This window comes from Falco peregrinus, chromosome 9 (assembly GCF_023634155.1).
Source record: "Falco peregrinus isolate bFalPer1 chromosome 9, bFalPer1.pri, whole genome shotgun sequence".
NCBI lineage: Eukaryota > Metazoa > Chordata > Aves > Falconiformes > Falconidae > Falco > Falco peregrinus.
Genome location: NC_073729.1, coordinates 23341504 through 23355590, shown reverse-complemented (window position 1 = coordinate 23355590; position 14087 = coordinate 23341504). Strand labels below are relative to the sequence as shown.

Here is a 14087-nt window from a genome sequence, read left to right as displayed (position 1 = left end):
CACCTGGTGCTGGGCGCTGTACACCCGGTGCTGGGCGCTGCCCGTCCCGGTGCTGGGCGGCGCACATGGAGCCGCCGGGCCGCCAGGGGCCGCTGTGGCGGGAGGGGCAGGGCAGGGCGGCACGCGGCGGCAGCTGTTCCCGCCCGGGAGGCTCTGGCGGCGCACGCGGGGCGGGGCGGGGCGGCGCGGGGCGGGGCGGGGCGGGCACGGCGGGGTTTGGGCGCTGCACCGCGGCAAGATGGCGGACAGGGAGGAGGCGCTGAGGGAGTTCGTGGCCGTGACCGGCGTCGAGGAGGAGCGAGCGCGCTTTTTCCTGGAGTCCGCCGGCTGGGACCTCCAGGTAGCCCCGCCGCCGCCTCTCTCCCCTGCGGCCTGCCCGCCGGCGGCTGGGCCGAGGCGGGGGGCTCGGTGGAGCCCGCGGCCTTAGAGGCCAGCGCAGCGGCCGGGGGCGGGGGCAGCGCTGGGCCCGGAGCTCGGGCCTCCGGCGGCCTCCGGCCTCTCCCCGCGGCCGTTCCCGAGCTCTTGGCCCGTCGCCGAGCTGCGGGGGTCGGGCGCAGCCCTTGCCGCGGGGCCGGCTGGGGCCGGAGCCCGCCCTGGTTCTCACGTTCATTTGAACGTCGCAGATTTTCCGCATGGGGCCAGGGAGCGGGGCCTGGGCTTTGGGAGGTTTCCTGATCGCTGGCGAGGCAGCCGGTGCTCTGCCGGCAGCAGGCCCGGCACCCCCGAGTTAAGGGGGACATTGGCCACTGGTCTGACCTGCTCCCGCCACTGACCCCCTTCAGGTGACCTGGCTTTGTTAAATGCTGAGGCTACTTATGGGCGTCAGCGACTGGTTCAGAGCAGTAATTTTAGCATAACTGCTATAGAAATATTACAGAATAAGTGCCTCCTGTCGGGGAAGTTGCTCTGGCATACCTGCAACGAAGCCAAATATTACAAGCTGGCAAAGCCCTGTCTGTGCTAGGACCTTTAAAGGGGGAAATTACATGAAGTGTCTTTAGTTTGATGTGCCTCACGAGGTCCAATGTGGCAGAAACTTTAGCTATGTTGTCTGTGTGCGGTTTTGCCATTGTTCTGGAATGCTTGCTCTCATCCTGAAAAGCTCCTGCGGTGTGCCTTTCCAGATTGCGCTTGCCAGTTTCTATGAGGACGGGGGTGATGAGGACATTCTGACTCTTCCCCAGCCGACACCCAGCTCTATATCCAGAGGCACTGCAGCCAGGTGAGGAGGGAGCTTCAGCTCAGGCTGATCTATTTATCTGAGGCCTGTAAACCAATTTATGTAAAAAAAGCAGGCTCTATCTAACGTTGATTTTCAGGAAAGATAGCCCTGCATTTAGGTCTGCTTCACCTCATATGGCTCTAGAAATTGTGAAAACCTCAGTATTTATCTGTCGCAAGCGCAGATGGTTATTGCACATCTAATTCAAAGGTCAGTTAGGACAACTTGCCTCCTTGTTCAGGAACGTTTCATTTGTCTTTTGAGGTTAGAAGATAATCGGTCAGTGATGCTTTCATCTGAGCAGATTGGATCTCCACAGGAAAAATACTTTCTTATTTTGTGTCACACCTGATCTGATCAAGTTGAGCATTTTACAAAAATAAGTTAATTTTGCCTTACCAAATCCCTGTGCGGTAGGGAAGTACTATCCAGTTTTAAAGAGGAGTTGCTGACTATATCCTGAAGGAAAAGTGCTGTCGGTTCAGCTTTGGTGAATAAAATCCATATTGCAGAAGAGCCTGTTTTCAGTTTGGATCACAGCTAACAGTCTTGGCAGAAACAACAAGAAGGGACGGACATGGAGGCTGGACTGCCCTGGGGCCTGGTAGAAAAACCTGTGCAGGTTGGGAAGTGGCAGATCTTTGGAAGAGGCAACAAAATCCAGTATGCAAACAAAGGAGGGGTGACTGAAGACTCACTGCTTTTTCTATGGTTTCAGCTGCTGTCTGAGCCTCCTCTGGGGCACCCGCTCTTGTTTTTTGTTGGTAGAGTTGGCAGAGAGGTCCAAGAGCTCAGTTCACCACTCTGTTACACCAGTGCTGACTGTCACAGAATAATGAATCAGGCCCTAAAAGTAGAACAGGGTCAACCTAACTGCTGAGTTTGGGAGCTTTTGCTTATGTGATTGAAACGTATCATGAGGCTGACGTACTTCTCCAACTGACTTTTGCAGTGACCATAGAGTAACATCGTTTAGAGACCTTGTTCATGCACAGGATGATGATGATGAAGAGGAGGAGGGACAGCGGTAAGTTTTCAGTTAAAAACTTGAAACCTGTCTGTTTATCTCTGCCCTTTTGTGATGGCTTGCCACTTCTGTATAGTTTTTTTTTAAAAAGCAGATTTGTGTCGATATGAAATTTCCTGTAGTGAAAAATCTCAGGTTTGACATGGAAAGAGCAAAGTCTGTCCACAAGCACTTGCTCAGCATGGCTGTGTAAGCACCAGTTTTCATCGCTGAATTGATGAGAATCCTGTTGAGAGAAAGTCTAAGGTAGGATGTGGAAGCCCTAGGTTAATCATAGACAAAAGCTCAGATCATTTGTGTCGGTAGAGAATGGAAATGTGGGAGTAATGCAGGGATTGCTTTTCTTTCTGTTTGGTGGTTTTTGGGGTTTTTTTTGGCTGGGGATTTTGGTTGGTTGTTTTGGTTTGAAGTGCTGCTTAAGGGTAATGTAAAGGAGTGTGGAGATGGAAAAAAAAATGTAGGTCCCCTTTCCAGTGGGAACATGGTGTACTCATGGGAAAGTCGTCTATGATGCCAGCTGTAAGTAGTTAAATACCCTTAAGGTTAACAGTCAAGGTAAACTGAATGGAGCTGATGTATCTTAAGGTGGCTTAACCTAGGTAGACTGTGCGGTCTTCTGCAAACAGATGTGAGCTTGCTCTGTATGTGTTACAAGCAGTCTGGAGCTAATAAACCTGATCTTCCAGAAGTGCTTAATTGCACTTCACCGACTGTGCATTGATTGCTGCCAGTTCACATCGCTCCTGTGTGTGGCGATCTGTCACTGTGGCATGAATGTGTGCTTTCCCTCAAAATACCAGTTACATACTGGACATCTTCTTTCATCTGACAGGTCAGAAACTTGCTGGAAGTCTTGTTCAGCTTGGTAATATAGCTGGTACTAGCGTTTGAAACTGAGCCTTGTCAGTCTGGACTGTTTGTCTTGCTAGGTCTGGCAAAGTTATTATCACTTTATTGCTATTGATCAATGGATAATTTTACAGTAACTGGTATAAAAAGAAAGACCCTGCAGTACGGGGACTTGTAAGTGGCTACGATAGCAGATATGCTGGTAGTAGCTAATATTTGCAGATCCAGGCTGTTTCATTTAGCTGCACAAATATGAACAAGTAGATCCTGATATAAAACTTCTGGGTCCTGTCCCATGCATCTCCTGGAGAAGCAGTGGTCCAGTCTTACCCAGAAGCCGTGTGCTTTCTGTTAGGTTTTATGCCGGTGGCTCGGAGAGAAGTGGACAGCAGATCGTTGGTCCTCCGAGGAAGAAGAGTCCCAATGAGCTGGTGGAGGATCTGTTCAAAGGAGCAAAGGAGCACGGTGCAGTGGCGGTTGATCGGACGGCCAAGAGCAGTGGCGAGACTAGCAAGCCTAAAGTGAGGAGTGATGACTTCTTCTTTCTGCTCCCCATTTCAGTTCAGGCTCCCACCCTGACAGCTGTTTGGGACTGTGGAGTCCTGGAATTGTCTTAAAAGGACAGCTAAGTCTGGACTCCTCTCCTAGTGCGGCTCCAATTCATGTGTCTCAGTGGCAAGACAAGCCACTTTCTTGTGCTGTATTTATTAACTTGCTGGTCACTGTTCCTGCAGGACAATAGATACTGCTGGTGCTGCAAAGCCCCCATTTGTCCGTAACTGTGTTGGGGAAAGGGAAGCAAGCTGTCTCGGGTTTGTGTCATTCTATAACCTCTTTGCCTGCCTCTCTCTCTCACAGCCTTTTGCAGGGGGAGGATATCGCCTCGGGGCTACTCCAGAGGAGGAGTCAGCTTATGTGGCAGGAGAGAGGAGACAGAATTCTGCTCAGGATGTGAGTATCTCTCTATTCTGTTTTGTAGATGTCACTTGAGGGATTTCTTTGCTCTAGCTACATAGCTTGTGAGCCCAGAGAGTTATAAAGCTTTATAGAAATTCAAGAGGACGGAAGTATGGTAAATCCCGCTTCTCGTGGGATTTCTGATTAGAAAATAGTAGATGCTTGGGTCTTGGTAAGCAGTTTTCTGATGAACTTAATTAAGAATCTGAGTGTTCCTTAGAAGTGCTGATGGTAAAATGTAGTGTGCAAAGAGCACTGGGCGATTCACTCTGTCCACTGAAGAGATGTGGAGCTAAGGGCAGCAAGGCAAGATTCTCTTGTGCTTGGTTTGTGACAAATATGCACCCTAGGCCACGCCAGGAGCTTGGTTTAGGCTCCTTGCCTAACGCACTCTTGGCTTTTCAACTGTATTTATCAAAAAGGGGTCTGTGGTGCTGCCTCCAGGAATGGACGCATGACCATTACTTAGCCAGTGCTTTGGGTTTTTCTCCTAACCCAGAGGAGTCTGGCTGGAATGTTTTCTGCACCTTGAAATTCCTCTGCCAGCCAGGAACTTTTCCCTTTGCGTCTGGTTATTGTTCTTACTAAGATGCTTCAGTGAGGCTGATTGTTTGGGGGCCACTGCAGGTGCATGTTGTACTGAAGCTCTGGAAGAGTGGATTCAGTCTGGATAGCGGCGAACTGAGGAGCTACCAAGATCCGTCCAATGCCCAGTTTCTTGATGATATCCGCAGAGGGTATGTAGCAAGAGGGGAGAGAAGGAATAGCAGTTTTCTGAAACAAGCGTTTGTGGAATCCAGGATGCTGAATCAATGGCACGTTTCACCTGGGCTTTCTTATAAGAGCTAGATGCTTAATATGGAAACGATGGGAGGGCAGAGCTGACAGTTTGCTTCAGACAAATGGGAAGTGGCTTCGGTCTGTATGGGGCCTTGAGAATTTGAAGTGAACAAACAGACTTTCCTATTTGGGCTGAGAATTTCTGATGCATCATGTCACTCCAGGTGAGGGCTGGGGAAAAGTAACATTTCATTTGTGTCTGTCGTTGGGGAGGTGTGTGTCTGCCCTGTTACTTAAGCAAGGGCTCACTGTGATTCCTGAAATTCCAGAGGTGGTCTGTGGCTGGCAATTTTTCTCTGCACTTGCCTGACGTGCTTTTTTGGGCAGCTGCCTTAGGACACTGTCTTTGCAGGGAAGTCCCAGCAGAGCTGCGCAGGTTAGCACGGGGTGGACAGGTGAACCTGGATATGGAGGATCACCGTGATGAAGAGTATGTGAAACCTAAAAGTGTCTTCAAAGCTTTTACTGGAGAAGGACAAAAGCTGGGCAGGTGAGCAGCGCTGATTTGCTACGTAAGAGAGTCACTTGAGAGTTTTGCTAGGTGGAGCCTTTTGATTAGTCTTTCTGAAGAAAAGGCACTCGGTGCCTGTGGTATGGGAGGTGTTCCTCTAAAAGAGGAAATGAGGTTTACTGGTGTGTACTGTGAGATGGCTCAGCCTTTCTGTGGCAAGAGGCAGATCCCTAGTTTGGAACCCCCATGGTATGTCACGTAGAAGCAGTGTTTCCAAGTTACAGTGTCCCTGTCCCTCCAGGTGTGTGAAGACACATGATGCAGTGTTCCAAAGGGAGATGGTAGAGGTGAAGTTCTAGACAAGGTCTTGCTGACTGGCTGACTCCTAAATTCTCACTTCCAACCTGCATTGGTGTCTCTTGGCTAGGAACCTTGGTAGCTGGCCCAGCAAGCGATAAGCTCACTGCCTGACTCCTGGCACCCTGCAAACAGGGGAGTCATTTGGTTTTTAACAGCTTGCCTTTTATCTCCCCGTCCTCAGCACGGCACCGCAGGTGATGGGCACCAGCTCGCCAGCCCAGCAGGCAGAGAATGAAGCCAAAGCCAGTTCTGCCATTGCTATCGATGAGTCGGAGCCCATCACCAACATCCAAATCCGGCTTGCTGACGGTGGACGACTGGTCCAGAAGTTTAACCACAATCACAGGTACAAACACAACAGGAAACACAGGTTACTGACTGGGAAGGCCTGAACGGCACTGCAGACTGCACAAGTGGAACAGATGTTAAAATCCTGGCTAGCCTGCTAAAGGGAGCTCTGGGAATATTTCGGTATAGGTGAAGAGGAACAAAATTACGGTGGGGTTTTAAGGCGGTCGTTAACTGTTGGAAGGATAGGATTTGCTTTCCAAATAGTGATGGATTATAGCCAGCAATACTGCACCTGGGAGCATCAGTGTTATCAGCAGAACTTTTCTTGATGCCATCTATAAAAAAACTTGAATCTCTATAAGGGCTCTAGAGATTGGCAGATAATTAGGAAATTGGTTTGGTTATTCTGACTCTCAATTCAGTTTTCCACTGTGCTGTTCCCTGTGTTGAAAGGAGCACCAAGGGGTGTTCCTACAGCAGTTCTGTTCCCTTGGAGGAGTGAAGCTGGCTTATATACACAGCTTCATTAGACTTCTCTCCCAAAGCCCTCACCTACCTTATCTCAAAGAGCATGGCCATTTGTTTGTACCTGTTCCTCCAGTTTCTAGAAGAGAATCAAACATGGTACAAAGAGCTATAAAAACCTTCTGTGATTTGGTTCAGGAAATAGATCCAGTGTCACTGTTCTAGCTGCTCTTGGGAGTTGAGATCGTCTAGGTTATGCTGTGTGTGAGGAGCTCAGTCACTTACAGCAGCTAGTATCAAACAACTTGTTAATCTGTTTGTCTTGAAGGGTTCAGAAGCGTTCAATTTTGAATAGCCGCCTGACAACAGATGTTACCTTTGGGCAGCGTAAAAGAACATTTAGCTGTAAGTCTTTAGCCTATAAAGCAGCTTGTGTTATTTCACTAAATGGGAGCTTACAGAGGGGTAGGTTAAATCAGAATTGTCTGGCTGTGGCCTCTACTGTTAACTGAAAACAGAGTGCAGTGACTGCAGGGTTGTGCGCACTGGAAAGGGTGAATTTAGGCTGTTGCTGTGCATTTTCATAGGATGTTCAGTAACAGGGTCACCCTTGTGTGTTTGATCCCTTTGGACAGGATCCGTGACATCCGACTCTTCATAGTAGATGCTCGGCCAGCGATGGCTGCCACCAGTTTCGTCCTCATGACCACCTTCCCAAATAAAGAGCTGACTGATGAGAACCAGACCCTGAAGGAAGCCAACCTGCTCAATGCTGTCATTGTTCAGCGATTAACATAAAGGAACCCACCTCTCGCCACACGCCTGTCTGCAGTGCGCATGTGTCGTCTCGTCCTGTGTGCGCACCCATGCCGTGCAACACAGGCTCACATCTACTCGTAGCTCTGGGTTCTTAGGTCTTGGTTGGACTTTTTTTCCTCTTTAGTTGCATTTCCCATGGGGTTTTTTGTTGTTTTTTTTTGTGATGATGATCAGTGGACTTCAAAATAAATAAACGAAACGAATCTGTTTTGAAAGGAGCTGCAGCCTATTGTGCCACAAATTCTCCCACGACAGTTCAGTTACTTTTGTGGATTGTGTTACTGCAGTCTTTAGAGGAGAGGAAGGTAAGGGGGAAGGGAGCTCCCAGGGAGCAGTTTCTGTCCAGTGCCAACTGGCTGCTGCAAAGTACTCCCTTTATTGTCGCTCATTAAATATAAACCTTACGAGAATGGATGATCTCATTGTCAGGATAATGGTGATACTGCTATAAAAGTGTTGTCGGGGAAGTCTTTGTGAAACAGCTGTTGCTCAGAATGGGGAGAACTCCAACATGTGCATGTGGGTGCAAGGTTTAGCACTACTCTTGGGCTTTTTCAGAGAGAGAGCCTTGACTTTCCTTCCCTTGGCAGAACTCTTGGGGACATTCATTGCAGTACATCCCTGCTCTGCCCGCCCCTTCTCCAGCAGTCCAGGCTGACTGCAGTTTTAACTTGCTGTATTGCATTTCTCTGAGAAACCCTGCTGCTGACTTTTTCTTTCCAAGAAGGCACAAAGCTGAATCAGCTTGAAGTGACTGAAAGTAAAAGGCAAACAGAGTCTATCTTACTGGAAAGCAAGTTATAGTTTAAGAGGTGAATTACTGAGATGATGGAAACAGCCCAGGTGGAAAAGCTCAAGGCTGTAGTACCCTTTTATTTCCTCTCCTCTGCTGAGGACTAAGCTGAACGACTGGAATTATCCAGCTTTGGTCTGTTCCACTGTTTGTGTTTTGGGCTCAGGTCTCCATATCTTTCTCTTCATTGAACAGAATCCTGCGGGTGAATTCATTATGCCTAGACATGAGTGACTGGTAGCGCTGGTGTAGTGTCACATGTCTGAGTTGCCATTTAGTGTGGTGCTACGGCACTTTGCAGTGACCGGCAGTGTGCTTGCTCTTCTAGCTCTGGGCTTTGGAGCACAACTCCAAAGAGCTGCGCTGAACTGTGGGCCTCCAGATGTCAGCTAACCTGGAGCTGCGCTGTGCCCGGTGGTATTTCCTTGAGAGAGGCTGGATTGCTGCCCTCCGAAGGGCTGGAGCGCTGTCCGCTCCCTGCCTTAGTCACTCTGGACCCCTGCGGCTGCTGTGCTCTAAGTCCACCCCCCTCAGCACTCTGAAGCTTCCAGGTCCTGGCCTTGGTGTGAGGAGAAGGAGCTCTAGGGATATGCAGGCTTGGGGAGGGCCAGCAGGTCGGACAGGTTTGGCATGAGAAACTTGCTTGGCTGCCTGTGTTAATACGCAACTGCCAGCATAGATACCAGACCTTAGCAAGGGCGTTTTTACAACAGTTTCTCAGTTGAGAGCTGAATTAACTTAGATTTTTCATTTCTAAATGGATATACAATGTGCATAACAGATTTGTAAATTATTGTGAAAATTGCCATTAAAAGCCCTCAAAATAGGAAAATGGCGTTTGACCCTTTCTAATAATGGCTACCATTTTTTCTCGTAATTTGGGTGATGTGCATGCTGATGTCTGCTCTCACTGCTTTGGGTTGCTCTGCAAGCAGGCTTTGTGCTGAGCTGTCTTCAGCTCAAGGAGATTCAAAATCTCAGCAGCATTTTCAAAGTTTTTTGTTGTTTTTTTTTCCTGACAGGTGAACTTGGGGTTTTCCTGCCTGCATCACTTGATGTTGTATATTATGGCCACTTCGTGAACCAGTACAGAGAGAATTCAGGAAGGGAATTTCCCTCTGATCTAAATATAGCCGGAACTGCCTTGTGGGATGTCGCTCATTTTAATTGTTTGTTGGAGGAGTTCTTGTATCCTCGTCTCCACACGTGCCATTCTGGGGACCTGGGACAACATCTTCCAGAGTGCTGGACAGGATGCACCCCTAGACCCAGAAAAAAGTTTTAACAGAGTACAAATTTTGTCTCCTGCTTCTGCCTTGGTCAGCCAGTGGACTGAGGTGGTGACCAGCAGCATCTGTGGTCTTTGGCTGGATGAGCTGGCCCCACTGGTGTCCCCAAATTAAATGAGGGTTGGCAGCTAGACAGCAACGCATCTCCCTGGAGGATTTTGTGGCGCAGATTCTGATCATTGATGGGAGCCTTCACATCCAGGACTCCTCCCAGCTCTTTCCTTGCCAGTGAGATGGCAAGGTGATAAATTCAGGGGAGTTCCGGCCTTGGAGGTGCTTCTCTGCCAGGAAAAGCGCGTTTTCCCCTGAGCCGGAGGGTGGCACTGCTGCAGAGAAGCCGCTCCGCCTTCAGGGCTCCTGCTGAGAAACTGCCAGCTCCCCCCTGTCTGAAGGGAGCTGCACCTTGTTCTCCCCTGCGTCTGAGCCTCTCTGGGATGCGGCTGCCAGCTCCTTCTTCCTCTCATTCTCTTCTTAGTTTTTGTTTTTGTAAGTAATGAGCAGTCCTTATGTCCTGGTGAGCAGGATCAGTGCTGCTCTGTTGCCAGGCTATCTGAAGCACGCCTGCAGCGGAGCGCTGGAGAGGTATCTGGAGCCAAGATAGGCGCATCTTCTTCCGAAGCTGACAAAAGAGCCTGTGGAACAAACTGGAAGCAACATACATGCAATCTCCTGTATTAAACCACCTCCTTCTGTGAGCTGGTGGAATTTTTCACTATAAAATAAGCTATAAAGCAAGAATGACAGCCAGGCTAATTAATGGGGAAAGGCTTATATACCAGAACAGGAAAAAGGCAGATGGTGGAAAGAGACACCTTGATTTTGCAAAGAAAATCACCTTCCCTGTCACTTGTGCAGCTCTTTGGTGTTTGACGTGCCCCTGCAGGGAGGTAAATGCTCATTTCTGACACTCCTATAGTTTGTGATGGTTGTTAGCGAGTTTGATATGTCTCTCTGCTAAAATCTCCTTTGTCATCCCATTTCTTTGTTCTAACAGTCATAGGCTGAGATTGGGCTTTTCTAAAACTGACATTTATGCTCACAAAATACTGTCTTTTTCTCCTTCTTTGCCCAGAGAAATGTTTCACTTTTAAAATGTCCTTTTTTCTCTGATCATTCCCTCCACAAGGGAGTCTCGCCTGTCTTCCTGGTCTTTCGCACGCTGGTGTTAAGGCAGTGTTCCACATTTCAAGTGAGAACTCGCTTCTTTTAAATCTCTGTGTGATAAGTTTTATGACTGTGCTGTCCCATCTGGGGCTGATGTCTTTCACTGTGTCTGAGTGTTTTTCTCAGAGCGCTGTATTTGAACGATTTTCTCTTCCTCTGACAGGTAATCGTAGGACTTCCTTGGATTTTTTTCCTTTGTACATCATTCATTGTTTCCTCCTCTTCCTTTTCATGCATCCTGTTGCTAAGGTTTAGTTCCTGAGTTTTATGATAACATTTTTAACCATTTCCTGGGAACTTTACCTCCCCTCTGTAATGCTGTTTTTGCCATGGGATGTTTCCTGGTCCATGTTTCTTGCACGGTCAGTGGTCTGCTTTTACCTCGGGAGGTTCTGCTGTTCTAGTGCCTTTGGTCAAGTAGTTTTTCAGTGATCCCTTTGTATGAACATCCATTTCTAGGCATAGCTGCACCTTCAGCTGCCTGTTTGGATAGAACAATGTTAACAGCACAAAGCAGCTAGTTGGTTGGCTTGTTCTGCCACAAAACTTGGGTACCTCAGCTAGCGGATAAATGGAAGCAGTGACAAGAGATAGGGAGCAAGAAATCTCTGGGGACACCTGCAGCTACAAGAGGATAAGTGTAACTTTAGCCTAATTTTTTTTTCTGCCTTTGGTTATAATCGGTTATATTTAATTTAGTCTTTGCTCCTTGTTGCTGAATAACACCAAATCTTTCCAGAAGGAGAAAGTGACCTTCATGCCATGGCTGCTTCTTGGGTGGGTCTTCAACTCCCTCGTGTCTTTATTTAGAGGGGTGATTAAAAGGATGTCAGTCTGCTCCTGGGAAGTTCTTTGGAAGTTCAGTCAGGAGAGTTTTCTTTTGAAAGCAGTGCTGCTTTACAGATCCTTATGGATCCTTTGTTTTCAAGAAAAAGGACCCTGAGCTGACGTTTCTCCTGACTCTGTAGTTACAGCGGAAAACTGGCTTGGGGGATTGGTGTTACAGTCACATAAAGCAGGATGCTTGTGGGTTTTTTCAAAGCTCACCACCACGAGCTGTGATTATCTGTTTGAATCCTTGGGCAGGAGCTGGTGTCTGTTGAGGAGTTTGCTGTTCTAGGTAAGCCTGTGTGAAGAATTGCTAGGTTGTGAAAGAAAGCTACCCCCCTACTGCTTCTGAATGGTCTTGTTTCTGTTGCTGAACCAGACTGTTTAGAGATAGAGACTGGCAATTTTAAATGACAGCAATTAAGCAACGAAGTTGTTTTTCTTACCAGGTTGTGGGTTTCCATTGGTGCTTGTATGGTAAACACCTGGCATCAGCCAAGGAAGGGTGTCTGACAGTCACTCCAGGTGGAGCTGGTGTCCCACAGCTCTCAGCCGTGCCTGCTGCCCAGGTGTGCTTTCCTGGCAACCCAGCTGTGTCCTCCATGAAAGACAAGCCTTTCAGTTCCTATTGTGCTTCAAGACTCAGACCAGACTTCTCTGAGCTGCATGGTTCTGTACTTGTCCTTCAGGCACAGCAGCAATGAACATACGTGTCAGGGCTCTGCCTGGTGCCAAGGGAATTGGCCATCGCACTGGCTTGCTGAACTGTGCAAGCTGGGTACCCTCACCTACAGTCCTTGTTAACGAGGTGTGATCACCCTGCCAGCTTTCAAGGTTTAGGCAGTTTCACTATAGGAAGAAAAAAAGCCCCAAAGGTAGTTGATGTCTGCTGAGAGTTCAGCTGCAAGTCTCCTTCTTGCTCTGATAAATAATGCTGTACCATGTGGCATAAACATACTCAGCAGGCATGATGGCGAGAGTGGCTCTGGGAGCTGGCGGAGCGTGTGTCACTGCAGACGGCTTGGGGACTTACGTATGTTGGCTGCTGCCGAAGTGCTAAGTAGGCTCCTACGGCAACGCTGATGGAGCAAGGAGGCAACACATGCTGTCTAAACCAAGGGAGCTGCTGATTGCAGCTGCAGGCCAGGTGATCAGGCTGGCTGTCACAGGGATCCCGCAGAGTTCAACGGAAATGGGAAGAAATCCTTTCTTAATTACCTGTTAGCAGAAGCTTTTCCAAACAAGTCCCGTTCTTTCCCAACTACAGACTTCTACAGAGAGTAGTATAATACTAATTATGCAACAGGGCCACATCTTTGGCAGTTGAACAGCTCCTGTGTTAAGCACCTCTTGATTCACTAATTTATCATTTTCTGACTTATTTACTACATTCCTAAATGCTTATCTTATTTGCTGCTCTGTCTTGTCTGCACTGAGCCTGTCTGTCCCAGTGCTGGGAGTTCCTGAATAGATTCCAGATGTGCTTATTTACTCAGGTACGATTCATGACTCTTCATTAAATTAACTCTTTATTGGCTTATGGGCCTATGGTAGCAACAGCTCTTCTTCTTCTGTCTCATCCATCTTGGTGGCTGCAGAGAAGGCAGCTGTGCTGAAGGGAACACAAGAGCCACTGGCCATGCTTAGAGCAGTCAAGGAGGGGTGAACCTTTGGAGGACTCACTAGTGGAATGTCTCCAAATACTGCCACTTGTTTCTGTGCCAAAAAAATCCCATTTGCTGGCTTTAGACTTTTTTTCTTTTTTTCCAATGGGCCTCCCTTACTTGAGCAGCCTGTCTCTAGGTCATAGGACCCTGAGAAAAGCTGTTCAGCTAGCGTGGCTTGGATTGGAGTTGTTTGTATCATGCATTCCTGGGCCCTGGGCTGCCTTGAGAGATAAGATCTCATGCTTCTGCAGTGGAGAAGGGGGTTCTGGGGAGGGGACCTTTCCTTTGCAGTGAGTAAATTCCAACATGACCTTGTTTCTGAAACTGCAGAGCTTTGACTTCTCTGTGCCTTTTGCTGAGTATTTGTGCAACAGAAAAATGGGTGTAGCTGTAGTGTTGCTGAGTGCTTTCCCTTTTTCAAAACCTATTTCTAAGGAACTGATAGCAAAGGATCAGCGTAGCGATGGAAGATTCATCTGCCTTTTGCTCCAGACCCTTGGTGTGCACAGTGTATGGGTAAGCTGGTTTGGTTAAGATTTCAGACCTTGACACACAGCATTATTAGAAAGCTCATTGCTTGTAGTGAGTAGCCCAGTGTGTAGCAGTGATTAACAATGATACTGGTGCTTTTCACTGAAATCTGCCTTTCTAGCACAAAGCTGAACCCCCCTCTTGTGCAGAGGCAAGCTGTCTAGACCCAACGGGTGATGCTGTCTTCTGTAAGGCACTGAGCAACATGACAAAAGGCTTTGGGAGGATCTGAGCAGAGCAGAAATAAAGCTTTCCTGTGCTGAAGATAATTGTGCGCTGAACTAGCTAGGGAGCAAGAGCTACACAGCTACTCTGGGAGGTAACTGTTGGTCATCTGTTGGCTTTCTAGTCTGTGAGCAGAAAATGCAGCTATTTGCACCTGGAGAGTAAATGAGTGCCAAAGAGCCAGAGGATTACGTGCTGAGTACAATTTCCAAAGGTACCTTGTGTCTGTCCAAATGTAATTGTGTGTGGTGAGTGGGTACAAAATGGCCTAGAGAAAAAAATTAAAATCAGGTTTTTATATTTCCTTTT

General features: G+C 48.1%; 1 protein-coding gene across 2 annotated transcripts; it reads left to right on the top strand.

Annotated features, from left to right (window-relative positions):
- The first annotated feature begins 206 nt into the window (after nucleotides 1-206).
- Nucleotides 207-7499, top strand: NSFL1C (NSFL1 cofactor). 2 transcript variants are annotated; one of them, XM_055814137.1, is made up of 10 exons: nucleotides 207-340; nucleotides 1125-1222; nucleotides 2175-2249; nucleotides 3454-3619; nucleotides 3957-4049; nucleotides 4683-4792; nucleotides 5248-5385; nucleotides 5888-6052; nucleotides 6791-6867; nucleotides 7098-7233. In XM_055814137.1, coding segments are annotated over exons 1-10 (1026 nt in total). In that variant the 5' UTR covers nucleotides 207-238; the 3' UTR covers nucleotides 7100-7233. The 2 variants fall into 2 exon arrangements, with proteins under 2 accessions (XP_055670112.1, XP_055670110.1); XM_055814135.1 differs by lacking the exon at nucleotides 6791-6867 and having other exon boundaries at nucleotides 7098-7499.
- The last annotated feature ends 6588 nt before the right edge of the window (nucleotides 7500-14087 follow it).